Source organism: Heterocephalus glaber, unplaced genomic scaffold (assembly GCF_053883595.1).
Source record: "Heterocephalus glaber isolate CG9 unplaced genomic scaffold, H.glaber_assembly_v1.0 deba00000470, whole genome shotgun sequence".
In the NCBI taxonomy this organism is placed as follows: Eukaryota; Metazoa; Chordata; class Mammalia; order Rodentia; family Bathyergidae; genus Heterocephalus; species Heterocephalus glaber.
In genome coordinates, this window is record NW_028258145.1 from 6,997,366 (window position 1) to 7,014,591 (window position 17,226).

General features: G+C 46.8%; 1 protein-coding gene across 1 annotated transcript in view; it reads left to right on the forward strand.

The window, feature by feature from the left end:
- Window positions 1-8,673: 8,673 nt before the first annotated feature.
- The window catches only part of Slc9a4 (solute carrier family 9 member A4), a 61,120-nt gene continuing 52,567 nt past the window's right edge, over window positions 8,674-17,226 (forward strand). The window contains exons 1-2 of the mRNA XM_004844472.4: window positions 8,674-9,533; window positions 14,452-14,915. Coding sequence (XP_004844529.1) covers window positions 9,278-9,533; window positions 14,452-14,915 — 720 coding nt within the window. The 5' untranslated portion in view covers window positions 8,674-9,277. The remainder of the gene's footprint in view (window positions 9,534-14,451; window positions 14,916-17,226) is intronic.

A 17,226-nucleotide genomic window follows, 5' to 3' on the forward strand; every position in this document is an offset into this window, starting at 1 on the left:
CTCCATCACAAGAACAGGACATGCAGTCTTTCCTTGTGCACATGGAACAAGCACCAAGACAGGTCATGTCCTTGAAGGTAAAACACACATCGGCAAGAATTAAAAGCTTAAAGCTATGTGAGATACGTTATGAATGTAAAATTGATGTAGACTAGAAGTTATTAAGAGAAAGACAGTAGGAAAAATCTCAAAACACTTGGAAATTAAGCAACATATTTCAAAGCAATCCACAGATAAGAGAAGTCTTGAGAGAAATTAAATAATATCTTTAAATGAGTGAAGATGAACATTCAACCTATCCAATGGTGCAGAATGAGACTGAATAAAGCCAGGCAAGAGGGAAATGGATAATATTAAAGACTTGTGCTAAGAAAATATCTCAAACTAATAATCTAAACTTCCACTGTGGAAAGTAGAAGGAAGAAAATGGGTGTAGTGGTGCACACTTGTAATCTCAGCACTCTGGGAAGCTGAAGCAGGAGGACTGCAAATTTTGGCCCAACTTGGGCAACTTAATGTCTTAGCAAGACCCTGTCTCAAAAGAAAAAAGAAAACAATGACTGAGAATATAGCTCAGTGCAATGCCTTTGGGTTTACATACCACAAAATAAAGGAAAGGAGAGGAGAAGAGGGGAGAGGAAAGAAGAGAAGAGAGGTAAAGGGACAGAGAAGGAAAAGAAGAGAAGACAGGTGAAGAAAAGAAAAAAAAAAGGAAAGAAAAAAGTAGAAGAAGCTGGGTGTGGTGGTGCACACCTGTGATCCCAGCACTCTGGGATACTGAGGCAGGAGGACCACAAGATGGAGCCCAGCCTGGGCAAGTTAGTGACTTAAGGAGCTCCTACCTCGGAATAAAAGCAGTGAGCTGTTCCTGTGAAGCACTTCTTGAATGGTGGTGACTGGTGGGTGGAGTGGGCAGGTGAGTATGAACATGGCTTCATTTTTAACCATCTGGCTGTCTTACTTCAACCATCCCACAATTGTGGGGTGTGTGGTAGACCAGAACCTCACTGCACAGCATGGTGGGTACTAAGGGAAATGAGGACATGCACAGAGCTTGCAATTCCTTTGAAATAAAGTGAATGTAACACTCATCTAGTGGCTCCTATGCTCCTATTTTCCTCACTGGTATGTTATGCCACTTAGACAACGATCCCATTGTCATTATCATCGTTGTATAGAAAACAAAAAGCACCACTTGGCGCAGTTTAAGTTGTGCTCAAGATCATTGGACCTCAAGTTCTTCCCTCTTGCAAAACTCCTTTCCTCTCTAGAAACTCTCACAGTAGAGTTGTAAGCACAGGACACAGGCCCTGGAGAGGAGACTTGTCTCGTTCCACAGCTCCCATTCATGCTGCCCAGTGTGCCCACTCCCACTGCACCATGACACCTGACCCTCCCATGAGAACTGGGGTTCCCTGGAGTTCACTGTCCCCTTCACTGGGCCTATTCTGAGCAGTAGAAATTTGCCTTTGTGGGGTGGGTTCAGAGCTCAGCTCTTCTGTCCTGAAAGCAGGGTCAAGGCTGTTGACATCTCTCCAGCCGGGGATGCAGGCTTTCAATTTAGGGGGATGACATCCGAGAACTTGATCCCAGGCCACTCAGCTTAATTGCTAGCTGTGGGCTTGGAAAGCAAGTCATCTTTGTGGACAGTGTTGACCAATTTCATATCACTGCTCTTTATCCTTCCTCTTCCTAAAAAAAGAATGAAAATTTCAGCCTTGAAAGTCTCAAGGGCAAGCAACAGACAATTCAGACCTAGTAGTGCTGCACCAATACTTTCCGGGAAAGTCAGTTATGAGCACACCTTATGGGGGAGTAGGTAAGGTGTGCCGAGATAGAGAGGTGATGTTCTACTTCATCATGTGTGAGCACAGAACATGGTGTCAGGTTTGTGCTTGTTTCTTTTGGAGCTTCCCTAATTCATCTTCCATTGGGAGATGGAAGAAAGCCAGAGCTCCCAAGCTCTGCTTCCCAGCACGCACAGCAGCATCCCTGGGGTGTGAAGTCATCCCACAGGAAGTGCTGCCATCAATTAGTCTCAGGAGGGTGAAGAGGACATGGCGACCTAAATAATAAGGGCTCCATTGGGCAGGAACTTAGGCCATTCCTTTCTCACCACCGGGCTTCATGTGCGGACCAGGTTCCAACAGTGGATGACAAGGACTATAGGGACACTTGGTACCAACAAGGGATGAGAATGGGGTGGGTTATAAATGCCAGTGCAGTAATCTGGGTAATTAAGGAAAAAGTTTCAGGTTATTGAAAATCTTGCTTAGTACCCAAAGTTCCAGAGAATTCCTTTAATTCTCTGCTTGGAAGTGAAAAAGATTTTGTTTTTTCCCCTTCACCTTTCAAATCTCTCTGTATAAATTTAAATACAGACTGATAAATGCCCAGGGCCCTGCCTGCCCTGATGCCTCTGGGAATGGACCTTTCCAGGAAATCCGGCTGGTTGGTAATTATCATTTGGCTCTTAGTATGGTACAGATGTTCAAGGTGAACTTGGTTTCAATTAGACTCTGAGGCTTCCTGTTGTCCCTCACCCTGGCTTCCCCTGGTGTCTTGATCCTCCTGGATCTCACTGTGGTAACCTGCGTGATACAATATATGACCCTTAACCATCACCTTCTCTTTCCTGAGACTCAGTTTCTCATCTCTGGTCCCCAGGGCACAACATAACAAATTCTTTATCTTCATCCTCTTCCATGCCCTTCCTCTTTACAAAAAATAAAACATTACTTAGTGCCAGAAACTGTTTGAAGCATTCCATTAAAATTAACTCAATACATAATTTAATTAATTGTTGCTATTTTTAAATTAATCATCATTGTTCTGCCAGTAGATATCAGATTTTCTACCATCATTTGTTGAAAAGGCTATTTTTTCAATCATCTTGTCCCAGTTCTTATAAATTCTAAACATAAAGGCTCCTTTCTGAACTTCATCCTGTTTATTAATCCATATATATTTTTATGCCAGTACCACACTGCATCGATTACTCTAGCTTTGTAGCAAGCTTTGAAATTGAGAAGTGAGGATCTCCAATATCGAGTGCTCTCTCTCTCTCTCTCTCTCTCTCTCTCTCTCTCTCTCTCCTCTTTCTTTCCTTAGGTGCTGGGAATTGGGGCCTTCACAATGGGATATATCTCCATTCCTTTTTAAATTTATGTTTTAAACTTTTGAGCTGGGGTCTTGCTAAGTCATTAGGTTGCCCAGGCTGGGCTTGAACTTGTGATCCTCCTGCTTCCTTCCCAGAGTCCTGGGGTTTCAAGTGTGCACCACTGTGCTGAATAAATTTTGTTCTTTCTTTCTATTTTTTAAAATACTTTGGGCTCTGTTGAGTACATTCCATATGAATTTCAGGACTAGCTTGTAGATTTCTAAACAACAACAACAAAAAACATCCAGGATTTTGGTAGGTTGTGTTGGATCTGTATATCTTTTCTTGATTTGTTTTGTTTTTTGAGATAGTGTCATGCTATTGCAAGCTGGCTTCAAACTCACTATGTAGCCCAGGATGGACTCTAACAGCAATTGTCCTGCCTCATCCTCTTGAGTGCTGGAATTACAGGTCTGTGCCACCACACCCAGCCAAATCTGTGTATCATTTTTGAGAGAAGTGTCAGGACTACCATGTAGTCTTCTGCTGTAGGAACAGGGTGTCTTTTTATTTTCAGTGGATCCTTGAGCTACGACCAGCCTGACATACAAATGACTTGGGTTATGACCAGAATTTTAGTTTTAACTTACTACCAAAGTACTGAGTTATGACCCAAATGCTGGCTCCTTGTGCTTCAAGATGGTCTCAGATACAGATTTAACCCTTGAAGAGTTCTGGAAGGAACATTACAACATCCTCTCCTGTGTGGAGTTCATTGAGAAATCCTGGGCCAATGTCTCTCTAAGAACAATGAGATCTACTTGTGTACAGGACAGAGACTTCGAAGGCTGTGTAGAGGAGCCCGAGCCCTCAGTTGACTAACTTAAGTTACAACTAGCCCTTGAGAAGGAACTGAGTTCATAGGTCAAGGGTCAACTGTATTTAGGTCTTCTTTACTTTCAGCAGTGTTTTACTTTTCAGACTACGTGTCAAACATATTCCTAAGAATTTTGTTTTTTGCTGCTGCTGTAAAATGGTATTATTCTCTGAATTTCAATTTATTTGTTTATTGCTACTAGAAAGTACAATTTGTTTTTGTATATTGGTCTCCTATCCTGTAAGCTTGGTGAACTCATTTATTAGATCTAACATTTTTTGTCAATTATTTTGAATTATGATAATCTATAATCTTATAATCTTATAAAAGATTATGCCATCTGCAAACAGAAAGGGTTTTACTTTCCCCCTTCCAGTCTGTCACATTTTAGTTACTTTTATTGTTTAATCACCTTGGACAGAACCTCCAGTGGGATGCTGAGAAGAGGAAACCATGGAAACCCTTCCTGAAAGAGCTGAAGATGTCACAGCACAGTGATCCATGCACACCTGTGTTTCATCAGCACAATGCGTAGCGGTCAAATCTTGGAAGCAGCCTAAATGTCCATAAACAGATGAACAGATAAAGAAAATGTGGTATTACACACAGTGGAGCACTACTATGCCATAAAGAAGGATAAAAGAGTCATTTGTAGGAAAACAGATGCACCTTGAGACCATAATATTAAATGAAATACATCAGACATACAAGCTTAAATATTGTAATGCTTCTCCTATGTGAGAAACCCAAAGTATAAATAAATTAAAGAGTAAAATAAAAGATAGATAATAGGAAACCAGGATATAGATCTTTTGCAAATGGGAAGAGGACCAAGATGGAGGGAGAGGAGGGGAAGGGTAAAGAGAATGAAGATGTGTTGCATACATGACCAACTCCCCATCCTGAGTGTTCTCATTATGTGCTGTACATGTGTGTTAATAAAACTAAAGATTAAAAGAAAAAGAATGTGGAAAATAAAAAAGAGTGAGCATCCTTCCTGGTCTTCGCTCTGAACTCAGGGGAAATGCTTCCATCTCTTACCATTAACTCTTATGTTGGCTGTGGACTTTACCATGTTGAGGATTTTACCAAGTTACTACATATAAATGTGTCATTTTTACATCCTCTTGATGGACTAAACTTTTCATTTTCTGAAAATGCTCCTCTGTCTCCAGCAACATTTGCTCTCTCACAGCCTATTCCTCACTGACTTGTGAAGTCACCCCAGCCGTTCCCCTACATAGGCTGGGGCACCTTTTCCATTCCTTCAGCTCACTTGGATCTTGGAATCCACATGCGTGTCTCCTGTGGACAATGGAGTGTCTCATGGCTGCTGTTGTTGAAGACAGTCTGAATCTATTGGATGACTTTCGGGCAGTTCTCAATGCTGAGTCTTCCTCCTCCTTTGTCCAGAGCCATGTGGGGTTTGACATTTGTTTTGTGACTTGACTGGGCTACTTCAGGAATCTGCTTCCAGAGCAGACTTTGATGTCAGCCCTTGGCCAGGGCCACCTTGGTCATCCTGCGTCTCCAGCCTCCCTCCTCACCCTGGTGACAGTGGCTTTGCAGGCTTCTCTATGATTTTCTCTCTCTCACTGTCCTCCCTGTTCAGCTTGCAGATGGCTCTGGTGGTCAACAGGTTGTCAGCCTCCAGGAACCGCCAGCAAGCCAGCCTGGTGCTCTTTAGTTCTCATCAATGCCTTGGGCTACTGTCTAATCTGACTGAAGTCAGCCCTTGTGCAGGGTCGTCCTCGGGGCCAGCTTTGAGACTTACTCTGACCTCCAAGGGCTCTTCTGTTAAAATTCTAGTTTGTCACCCTTTATTGTGTTTCTTTCCTGGAACTGAGTGTGTAGTCTTATCCCCATGATGCAGACCCAACTCTCAGAAGTTTCTCTTCCTCCTGTCCCATCTCCTCAGGCCATCAGCACCGCAGCCCATCTTTTGGGGGATTCTGCAGTGAGCTTAGCTAGGCACGCACATGACCCCCTTCCCGGACTCTCTGGCCCCAGTTCCAGGTGAAGACCGCACCTGAAGGAACACTTGCATTGCACTGATGGCAGCAAACACCAGGCATGAATCATTCTGGTCAGCAGAGAAACTTGCATCGCTTGCATCTTCTTTACATCCCTGTACAGCCACTCACTCTCCTGACATATGTGACCACAGTAAGATGGACACAGCCCACTTTCCAGAGACAGTAGTTTTTGAAACACTGGACGGCTGAGGTGCTCTTCCTGTCTAGGACCCACACAGCTTCCTTCATCTCCTCCCTTGAAAAATCATCTAAGGCTCTCCCCTCGGGTAAGGGAAGACCTTGCTGAAGGCAGAGCCTGCCACCTTCGGGCACCCAGTTGGTTGCTAATGAAGCTCTTTCTTCCTCATGACTTAGCCTCCAGTCTGACTCTGTGGGGCAACAGTGAACCCACTTTTGCTGGTCACAGAGCACCCAGCTCTTCCTACTTGCTCATGTCCATGTTCCCTCAGGCTGGAACTTCCTGTGCTCTCCTCCAAGTCAAATCTGTCCTCCAGAGAGAGCTGTGGAGCTCTCTGTGATGTGTCTTCTCCGTCGGGCAGGACTCTGTTCCTCAGTTCTGGAGATGGGGACAAGACAGCCACCTGCTTCCCCAGGAGTGCTGCACTCACCATGAGTAGGTGCTGGATGCAGCAGTAGCCCCAGGCCTCTTGGGTGGTTCTTCATGGTGTGAAAACTGAGTCTTACAGAGAGCCGGGGCTCCGGTGACTGGGACCCTATGTTTCTGCCTCGCTGTGCCTGGGTGAGTTTCAATCTTGTTCATGGGCTGGATGGAGGAAGGGGTCTCTGGATCCAAGAAGGCATGTGTGACACATTGGTGGGGGTGGTCTGGGCAGGGTTTGGGAGCAGATACAGAAAGCCTGGGTTTTCTGGGTAGAAACTATAGGTGTAGCCTGGAAGCTGGGACAAGAGGGAGCCTCAAACTCTTTGGAGAAGAGCTTTCCTTAGAGCTGAAGGGTGCTGGGGGGACAGCCTCACCTCACATTCAGGCAGGGCTTACAGGCACTCAGGAGACCCCCTGCCATTGCTGGTGTCCCAGCACAACTTGCAGGTCAGGGCTGCTGCTTTGGCTTTAGTAACTTTCCAGCTGTGGGCCTCTGTGCAGCTGTTCCTCTAGAGATGCTTCTCCCTGGCTTCCACAACCCCTTTCCATGGGTGGCTTTGTCCCACATCCTGTGCCCCTGTTGAAGAGACCCTTTAATGGAACCTCAGATGGAAGTGATGCCAAGCATGGGTACAACAAGCAGCTCAATCTTACCATGGAACACAGTTAATGGGTGCTCTGGAAACTAAGTTAGTGTCATTCCAGTTGGCCTTAAGGTGAACATGTTGTTAGAGAGACACAAAGGTTTGTAATCTTAAAGCAGGAAGGGAATACCTGGTGTAAACAGCATCTTCATTTTATAGATGAACAGACTGAGGCACCAACAAAGACAGTGGGCTTCTTGGGGAAGTCTGGGAACTCATGCTTCCCAGGGGTAGGATTCCTGATGCTTGGATGTGGTCCTACCACAGAGCATCATGGGAATTCATTCTCTCTCTCTCTCTCTCTTTCTCTCTCTCTCTATCTCATTTCTTCTTAGAAAAAAAGTACAACGAAATGTAAATCATCTATTTTAAGGGAACTTCCTATTTTGGGGCTATTCGTATATCCTTTTCTGAGAAAAAAAATACGGTAGACTTAATAAGGTGCTCTCCTTAGAACCTACCTGATAATCTTGTTTTAGTGACTAGACCTATTCCATTTTGGATTCAGATTATGAAGGAAAGAAAAATATCTGCATGTCAATTCTTAGTTCTGGTGTCTTGCTGTGAGTTTACATTTAGGTGTTGGGACCTCAGTGAGCTCTGCAGAAGGTGTGAGGAGAATTACCTGTGCTCCCTCTTGGGAACTGAGGGAAAAACACAGAGCATCTTGCAGTTTGATGAAGACGAGGTGCTGAGGTAGTATGTGAATTATGAATAATAATTCTTATTTTCTACTGAGGACGGTCCACTGCAGCAGTATTGTGTTGGATATTTTATAAGAATAAGGAGTGCAGTTGAAAATAGTAAAAACTGACCATTGTTAAGTGCCAACTCTGTACCAAATACCTTCCTTGTTCTACCCCACTGGATGCCCTCGTTGCTTGATGCTCGATGAGCTATTATCTTCCCTTTGTCAGGTGAAGCACTTTGGACAGGTAGGTAGCATGCTCAAAGTCACCTGGCCAGATATGGAAGAACTACAAGTAGATTTATAATGTTCACTTCAAATTCCTTCCATACTACTCTGTGATAGTGCTTCTGTAAATTTGTTGTGCCACCACAACAAATAACTTTAAAATGGAAACCTTGCATATTTCATGGAGTTTTCATAATTGTCTTTTTGATGTATTTCTGGAACTTGTTATTTGGTTTCTTGTCTTTTATGTCATTCTCTGTGAAGGGTATGGGGAGCTGGGATTGCACCCCTTCTACGAGTGACTGTTCCTGCGGTCCAGTCATTGGCCACGCCAATGTTTATCACCTTGTCGCTTCCACTGGCTCGTCCTCCCCCGAGTACAGGTCCGGTGTCACCGTTTCAAGGGCAGTGCTGGTTCAAGCCTATGGTCTTCCAGTTATTAACTGCGGGACTGCGAGCCCAAAGGGTGTCTTATCATGGGTGACCACTAGGTGTCAGCAGCGGCCACTCTGGAGAACACTTCCCAAGCGTTTTATCACAAAACTCAAATCAGAGCAAATAATTAAGTGTGGTTAGAGCTACCTGCAGTCTTGGCCGCTCGAAAGAAGGGAGAGAGCAAGGGGAGGAGTGAGGACAGTTGCGGGACAGGTAGCTCCTTCCTGGGGCCTGACAGTGTGGGAAGGATCCCCTTCCTTACAAACAGTACCTTCCATGATGAATGGAATGAGGTGGTGGTGCCCTTGCCAATTTTCACTCTGAAGATGAAGCCAACAGGCAGTGAGAAGAATGAACAGCTTGGACAGAGGACAGCTTTTCTCCTTTTAAAGTTGCTCTTCACGTCCTGATGGGATGGAGGTCCTCCAGGTAGCTCCCTGGGCTCCCACACATCCACTGGAGGACTGCATGTGAGCCAAAAGCTGCATTGCCTGAACAGGAATGATTCGTAGAAGATTAGAAAACGTCCACAGCTGGACTTCCTCTGGAATGCCAGGGGGACGCATGGATGTTACCTTGGATCAGGTGGATGCAGCTGGTGTCTAGACGCCCTCCTGACCACAGCTGTGTGGCACAAGCGGCACCCAGTGTAGCAGGAACCCACAGGCATGGCTCTTGAGATGCTCCTGTGTCCAAGCCCTGGGAGCTGCTTGCTGTTGCTGGTGGCCCTTGCCAGCTCTGAAGCAGCTTCTGACTTGAATGAATCTGCAAATTCCACTGCCCAAGATGCACCAAACGCCTGGTTTGCTGCTTCCAGGACAGAGCCAGATGAAAGGATTTCTGTGTTTGAGCTGGACTATGATTACGTGCAGATTCCTTATGAGGTCACCCTCTGGATACTTCTAGCATCTCTTGCAAAAATAGGTAAGTCCTTGAGCACCTGTTTGGCGAGTTATTTCTCCCTTGAAATGACATGGATTTGATCTGACACTATGATTACAGAGAACTTCTCTTCCCTTCAGCTCAGGGAAAGTCTTGCTTTTATTCCCAAAGCTGTTTAATGCTTCAGGATTGGGCTGTGAAATGTAAGAGTGTACTTCTGGGTCCTGGGTTGTTTTTACTTCTCATTTTGAGGTGACAACTATGTGACTTTGTCATAGAAAAATCTCCAGTTCTATGTAAAATGTGAAGCCCCCAGGGTGGTGTGGGCTGGCCATTTCAGCAGACTTGTGTTATTTCTTCTATAGAGCACTTGTCCACTCTCAGCCGCGTACCTGCAGGATGAATCCATGGCTCCTATAGCCCTTTCTTCACAAGTGTCCCATGTTCCTCGAAATATGACAGGGACAAGGAGCAAGTCAACCATAGGCAGCTCTTACATCTGTCTGGGTGAGACACAGGGTACAATGTTGGTTTGCACCCATGTCAAACAGAGTCCACGACGCATCTCTGCTTTCCTTTGTGAAATGAAGTGACTTCAGGTGAAGGATTCAATTCCAATGCAGGATTTTTGTGCCAAATCCACAGTGGTGATTACACTCTATTTAATCCCTACTCTCCTCCTAAAAACCAGTTTATCCCAAAGTGGTAAATCAATATAATTATCTTAGTTACTAAGCATGCTGTCTCTTTTGGCTCACCTATATCTTGACACTGAGTGTGTAGACTGCCTTCTTGAGATAGATAGAATCTCTGGGCCATGTTGATGCCCATGTGTTTTCTTTTCCCTAGGATGGATGTAGACTATAGGCTGAGAGGTGTGTGGTCTGCAATTAGTTCCCATGGCCCTGGTCTATGCACCTGACTCCCTCCATGTGGATCTGGGCACATTGTCCTTAAGAGGTGCCTCTTTCTAACAGCAGTTTCTGGTGAGCTGGTGAAGTGTGAGGATGGCATGGGAATTGTTAGGTTGAAGAATTCTTTTAATTTGTGAAACAGTTAAGTTACACAGAAGTTCTCACGTTATTTTAAAGAATTTGAGGAGCAATGACTTTCCAATCAGTAATGTCTTCAGTTCAGAGCAGAGTCTAATGCTTTCCACAAAACCACACAGACACTGAGCACATTCAGAAGGTGGTCTTCTGTGGAATGTGGATGCTTCTCTGAAAACTCTGGTCCTTCTGTGTCTCCGCTGCCCCCCAGGCATGATGGATTTTGGTGTGGGAACTGGGAAACTGGACCTGCCCCTGACTAGATGGTCACTTTGTCTACCAGTAGACACTTCACCAAGGAAGGGCCCATCTTATCTTGGTTTTAAATTGCTAGAAGCATAGCTGGTTCTGGAGAGGCTACACATGGAAAGGCTGTGAGCTGCTGATGTTCATGGGATGGTTGGTCACAGGCTCTAAGCTTCATGTTACATCTTGTCTCTCACTTTAGCAGAAGAAAATAACTGAAGTAGGTTATCCACTGAACATACTTATTCAAGGATAACTTCATATATGCTAGTCTTCAGGAATCCAGAAATTTCCTATATTCCAGACGGGTATGGGAGGTAAGGAGGAAAGAGTCTTATTTATTGAATACATATTGTGTGCCAAGTACCAGGCTGGAAGTTTTATATATGATGACAAAAGAGTAATAATGATGATAATTTATAAAATTTTAACACTTAAGGAATGCAAATGAGTTGTGAAAGATTGTGTTTAAAACATGAGTAGGAATATAATAACCCTTATTCTATTCTTTGATTTCTCATTCAATGAAGACACATTTCAGAGCACCCACGTGATATGTGGGAATGACCATGGTCCCTGACCTCCAGGGACTTAGTTTAACTGGAAGACAGGGTCACCTAGAACTGACTGCTCAGTGTGGTGACAGAAAACATAAAAAAATTCCTCCCAATCCAGCTTAAAACAATTAACTGTGCATTAGCAAAGCAAAGATATCCTAGAACAAAGGTAATCAAAAATCACCTCAGACTCTGTGGGTTGTCTTTTTTTTTTTGGAACCAGATATCGAACTTGGGTCCTTGTGCTTGCGCAGCAGGCAGCGAAACCACTGACTTTTTAGTTCTTTTTTTTAGAACACAGTGGAAAAATGTCCTTTGAACCATTTGGAAGGATGGAATTGTAAATTCATCTTGATTTTCAAGCAAGGCTTTATTATTTGGGTCCACTTAATGTCTGGAGGTGACTGACGCTGGTGTCTCTCAGACAGGGGAGAAAGGCTTTGCTGTGAAGTGTGTGCAGCAGTCCCCTCAGCAATGTCCTGCTGTGGGGACAGAGCCTCTTCCTGCAACAACCCCACAGGGGCAACTGGGCCCGAGGCAGGTGGGTTCTCGGTCCATCTTGGGAAGCTGGATTCTCTGGAGCAGGGACAGTTCTGAGGGAACCATGGTGTGAGCTTTCTTCTTCTTGGGAGAAGAAGAAAAGCTAAGTTTGGTTAAAATAAGCACTAGCAGAAGAAAAAGGAGAGGAAGTGAAGGAAGCAGCTGGGAAAGTTGTGATTAGGAAATGGAAAATCCAGTATTAGAAGAAGAGGTTACACTGGCCTGGAAGCCAGAGGGGTAGCCATGGTAGGGAGTCCCCTGAGGAGAATTACACCCCATGATATCAGCTTGCCCATTGACCGGAAGTGGAGGAGTGCAAAGCTGTGGTCAGGGAAGCCCATATCCTCTTCAGCTGGCTGAACCCAAGAATTGCTAGGGAGACATTTGCCAGCCCCCCACAGCCTATGGAAGAAGCCACCTTAGTTTAGAAATCTCCCAACTCTTCTCCTAATATTCTTCCCAATTCAGAATTTGCCTCAACAAGGTAGATTTCCTCCACAGACATTATAAACATGTCTGAGCCTTTTGTGCCTCTCTCCTTTGCTCTTGAACTTCTCCCTACCTAAATCGTTTCTCATCCCACCATCCATCTTGCACAAGTCCTAGTCATTTTCTAACAACACATTCAATTTCTTCCCAGTAAGAATGTCTCCAGTGGACAGTAAACTCATTCATTTGTTCATTTTACACTTGTAAATTCTTTCAGCAAACAGACCAGCTGTTGCAGACGAGACACTTTGCTAATGAGGGGTCTGGAAGGGATATAACCAGGTAAATCATTCTGCATTTGGGGAATCTGAAGATTAGTAAGGGAGATAAGTTGTGCACAAAAAAAGCTAGATAAGGAACACTGGTATTGGACAGGTCCTGTGCAGATAAACTGCTTTGATATCTCAGAGTAAGAGACAGAATTTCCTCAGAGGGAAGCTGGGAAAAGCTTAGGCTCATTTCTGAGCCAGACCTAAACAGACCCGGGGAAAAAAAACAACTCAAGCAGAGATAATAAGCTAAGAAGACCAGAGAGATGGGAGCTGTGGAGTAGAAAGGCATCTGGTGGGTTGTGATGTAGGCTGGACTGAGCAGAGCAGGCTATGTTGGAGGCAGACTTGGAGAGGACCCACGGAGATCCACAGAGCTCCAATCTCGGACTGTCTGTTGGTAAATTCAACATGCAGTTTATTATACCCTTATAGATCAGGTTATCGCTATTCTCTTATTTGCTGACATCTTCTTTCTGAAACTCTCACAGTGGGAGTTGTGGTTTCCATCGCTGGTATTCTACTTACTGTGCCTAAAATTGGGCTTTGCAGAGGAATACTCAATGGATATCGTCAGGTTAAACCCAGGCAACGCTTCTGTGCTTTCTGAACCTTACAGGGCGGTCACACATGGTATAGACCACTCATCTGCCTGAAGGGTGTGGAATGGCCTGGGGGGTTGAGGGTGAGATGGGAGGTGTGTTCATCAGCTTCTCATCACTATAAAAATATCTGAGATACAGTAAGTACCTTACCAAAAAAAAAGGGTTTTGGGTGACAGCTCTGGAGGTTCTAGTCTGTGAATGGCCACATCACTTTTGAATGTGTTGGGTGGCAGAACCTCACGGGAGGCAAACTCATTACTGGGAAGGAAACAGGCGGGTGAAGGGCTGGGGCCCCACTGTCCCTTTGGGGATACCTTGTGACCTGAGGCCCTCCTGCTGGGCTCCTCTCCTCCAAGTTTCCTCCTGGTAGTACCACCCTAGGGCCTCACCTTCACCACAAGGGCTTTGAGGACATTCAGGGTCCAAACCATGGCAACCAGACAGGAAGACAATGCATGGCTAGGACGGGGAGGAGGAGACCCCCAGTAATGCAGGGGCTCTGGGGATGGAGAGCAGGGCTGGGCCTTGGGGCGGTTGATGACCGCGGTGACAACAGAAATCAGAGCCGACTGTGTGAGGGGCAGAGGCTCTTGAGAGAGTGACCCAAGTTCCTTCTCCTGAGTCGCTGGTTACATAGAGACCAAATAAAGGTGCTTCATTTCTGTGTGTCTGCTGGATGAAGAGGAGGACCAGGTGAGGCCATCGGGTGACAGGCTGAGGACTGGGTGACTGTGTCCATGTGTCACAAGCAAAGCAAGCTGGATTTGGGTGACAGCAAACATCTCTCCCTTCTTTTTCCTTCCCATGCTCTTGCACATCCCTGGAAGATGGAAGAGAGAAGGGAGAAAAAGGGGAGGGCGGAGCAGGTGGGAACGACACTCACTTGCACTGAGTAGGACCACTCAGGCATGTGATATTTGTTTATTTATGTATTTATATTAACATAAGGTCTTGCTAAGTCACTAAGTTGCCCAGGCTAGGCTTGAACTTGCAGTCCTCCTGTCTCAGCCTCCTGGAGCACTGGGATTACAGGCTTGCACCACCATGGCTCCATCGGAGTACAGGATCTTAGCTGCAGCCCCTCTACACTCCGAGCTCCTCCCACAGAGGCACTGACCCTGTGTCCTGTTTCCAGGGATGGGGGAGGCCCGCATGCACTCCATGCAACCCCACAGCAAACCCAGCCACACTTCTCTCCCCCACAGGCTTCCACCTCTACCACCGGCTGCCACACCTCATGCCCGAGAGCTGCCTGCTCATCCTGGTGGGCGCCCTGGTGGGCAGCATCATCTTCGGCACCGACCACAAGTCGCCCCCCGTCATGGACTCCAGCATCTACTTCCTCTACCTGCTGCCACCAATTGTGCTGGAGAGCGGCTACTTCATGCCCACCCGGCCCTTCTTCGAGAACCTGGGCTCCATCCTGTGGTGGGCGGGCCTGGGCGCCCTCATCAATGCCTTAGGGATTGGCTTGTCCCTCCACCTGGTGTGCCAGGTGCAGGCCTTCGGCCTGGGCGACCTGCACCTGCTGCAGAACCTGCTCTTCGGCAGCCTCATCTCGGCCGTGGACCCGGTGGCCGCGCTGGCTGTGTTCGAGGAGGCGCGGGTCAACGAGCAGCTGTACATGATGATCTTCGGAGAGGCGCTGCTCAACGACGGCATCAGCGTGGTGAGCGGGCCCGGGTGCAGGGTGGCAGGGACAGCGGGAGGCGGCAGGGAGCGGGGTTCTCGCTTGGGCTATGGCCCAGTTGACTCTGCCTGGCTCACACCCTGGATTTCAGCCCCGACCCAACCAATGGGTTCCCAGGGAGACAGGCAGGAGAGGGAGGGCTAAATTCCACAGTTCAGGGGCGGTGCTGACCACAGGCAGCGGAGACCGGAAGTGATGGCCACTGTGAGTTTCCAGGTTAGCAAAGAGCAAGGCACATGCTCAATACTGCTTAGTCACCAGGGCTAGCCAGGCCTTCTCCAGGCTCCCTGTCTTGCCTCCCCCCCTCCCTCCCCTTTGCTTTCCTCCCTCCCTTCCCTTTTTTCCTTTCTTTCACATATGCTGCATTAGAGGAAGTTAAATGAAAACATGGGTTGGAGAGAAAGGACAGAGGATTTATAAAACGCCTCCCATTGTCTGGCACTGATTACACAGCACATGCGCAGAACATGTATTCGGGGGTCTCTGTGGAGGAAGTCCCTGGAGACATTTGGGGAGGACCAGTGGGCTAGGGCAACACCAGGTCCCAGGGGTGTTTGTGGATGGGGTGCTGGGACAGTCTCGCTGGACAGTCCCATCGCTGGGTTTCAGGGCCAACTATACCCTTCACCAGTCCTTAGTCTACATATGGATACATTTATGTGCTCTCACTATTTTAAAATTTATATCCCAGGATGTAACTAATAGGAGAATGCATCTCATTATTAAAAGAATCAAAGAGGAGCTGGGTGCAGAAGTGCATACCTATAGTCCCTGGCATCCAGGAGGCTGAGGCAGGAGAATCACTTGAGTCTGGTATCTCAAAAACACTAAAACAAAAATAAAAAGCTTCCATTTGCCAGCTCCTCACAGACTCTCCCAAAGTCCACTGCTTTCATCCTTGTTGTCCTTTTTCCCACAGTCTTTACCCCACCCACTTGCCATATCCCTGGCTGTGGCTCCATCACTGTTCTCATGGATCAGTGGATTCATTGTTAAGTCTTCCTTGGTTGTAACCACTTTGGAATTCTTCCCGAATCCTTTGTGCCATTGCTGGGCATCTCCTAGATGTGTTTTCTGTAATCTTCTTAACAATTTCATTGACGGAGAGTTGCTTAGGTTGTTTCCAAATTTTCACTCTTACAGTGTTGTAATGAACATTCTCATTTCCCCGTGTTTCCCTCTTTGCCTTCGAGGGTGTTTTTATAGGATATTTCCTTAGAAGGAAATTGCAAGATGAAGCAGGAATGTGTGCATTTACCAGTTTGAAACACAGTGCTGTCATAGTCACTCCCAACTCACCACACTGGTAAATGAATCTCACCCTGGGGTTACAGAGGTGGCTGAATGCAGGGTGCTGGACAGGACCAATGAGATTGTCATCAGGGCTGGGTCACACATGCAGCCTAGGAGGAGGACACTGCACACTGCACATAGCCACACCGTGGGGCTGCCCTGGGTATGTGGAGCTGCAGGGTCTGGGTGCAGGACAGAAGCAGATGGGGGGACCTTGTCCTCACAGGACAATTTGGTGACTCCCAGGAGTGGCTTGGCAAGGAGAAATGCTGGCTGGGCACCTTCTCCACAGGGCCGTGAGGAGGGGTCTTTGAGACCAGATGTCAATGCAGCATGCAGCACTGAACTCGGCCTGTGCCTCCCCCTGGGGCTGCCCAGATCATTTGGGGCAACTCAGTCAGCTTCAGGCTGCATGTGCCCTGTGCCCTGCACTTCACCGCCTGCGTCCTCGCAGAGATCATGGTCTCTGCCTCAGGGACACTCACACCTGTCACATCAGCCACTGAAATTCTTGCCAGCAACTGGTCTCTACTCATTCCCAGTGGGAGCGCAGGGCTCTGCCCACCCTGTGCCCTGAAGCCAGCTTTGTTGCCTTGAGTCTGTCTGCATTTCATATCCAGCACTGTCACAGCGTCCTTTCCGGCTCTGATTTCACAGCCAGTGATGTTCACTTGATTTCCTCACAGCTTCATTGCTTCCACATACACATTTCTCTAGAATGATCCTTTCAAAGCAAAATTATTGGCTTCCGGCCACTGGAGTAGTCTGCTGAGGGCATGGCTGTGACCTCCACTGGGCCACACTGGGTGCTGGCTCTAGTGGCCTTGCCCGGGTGTCCCTTTATGGTCACCCACAGCACAGTAGTGAGAGTGCCAGGGCTCCCCGGCTCCCCTAACTGGAACCAGAGCAGCCCAGGGCCAGAATTAGAAAGCAGCTTGAAAGCAACTGGTACTTTCTGCTGTCCAACAGTATTTTGAGCTCTGGGCTTTGAACTCAC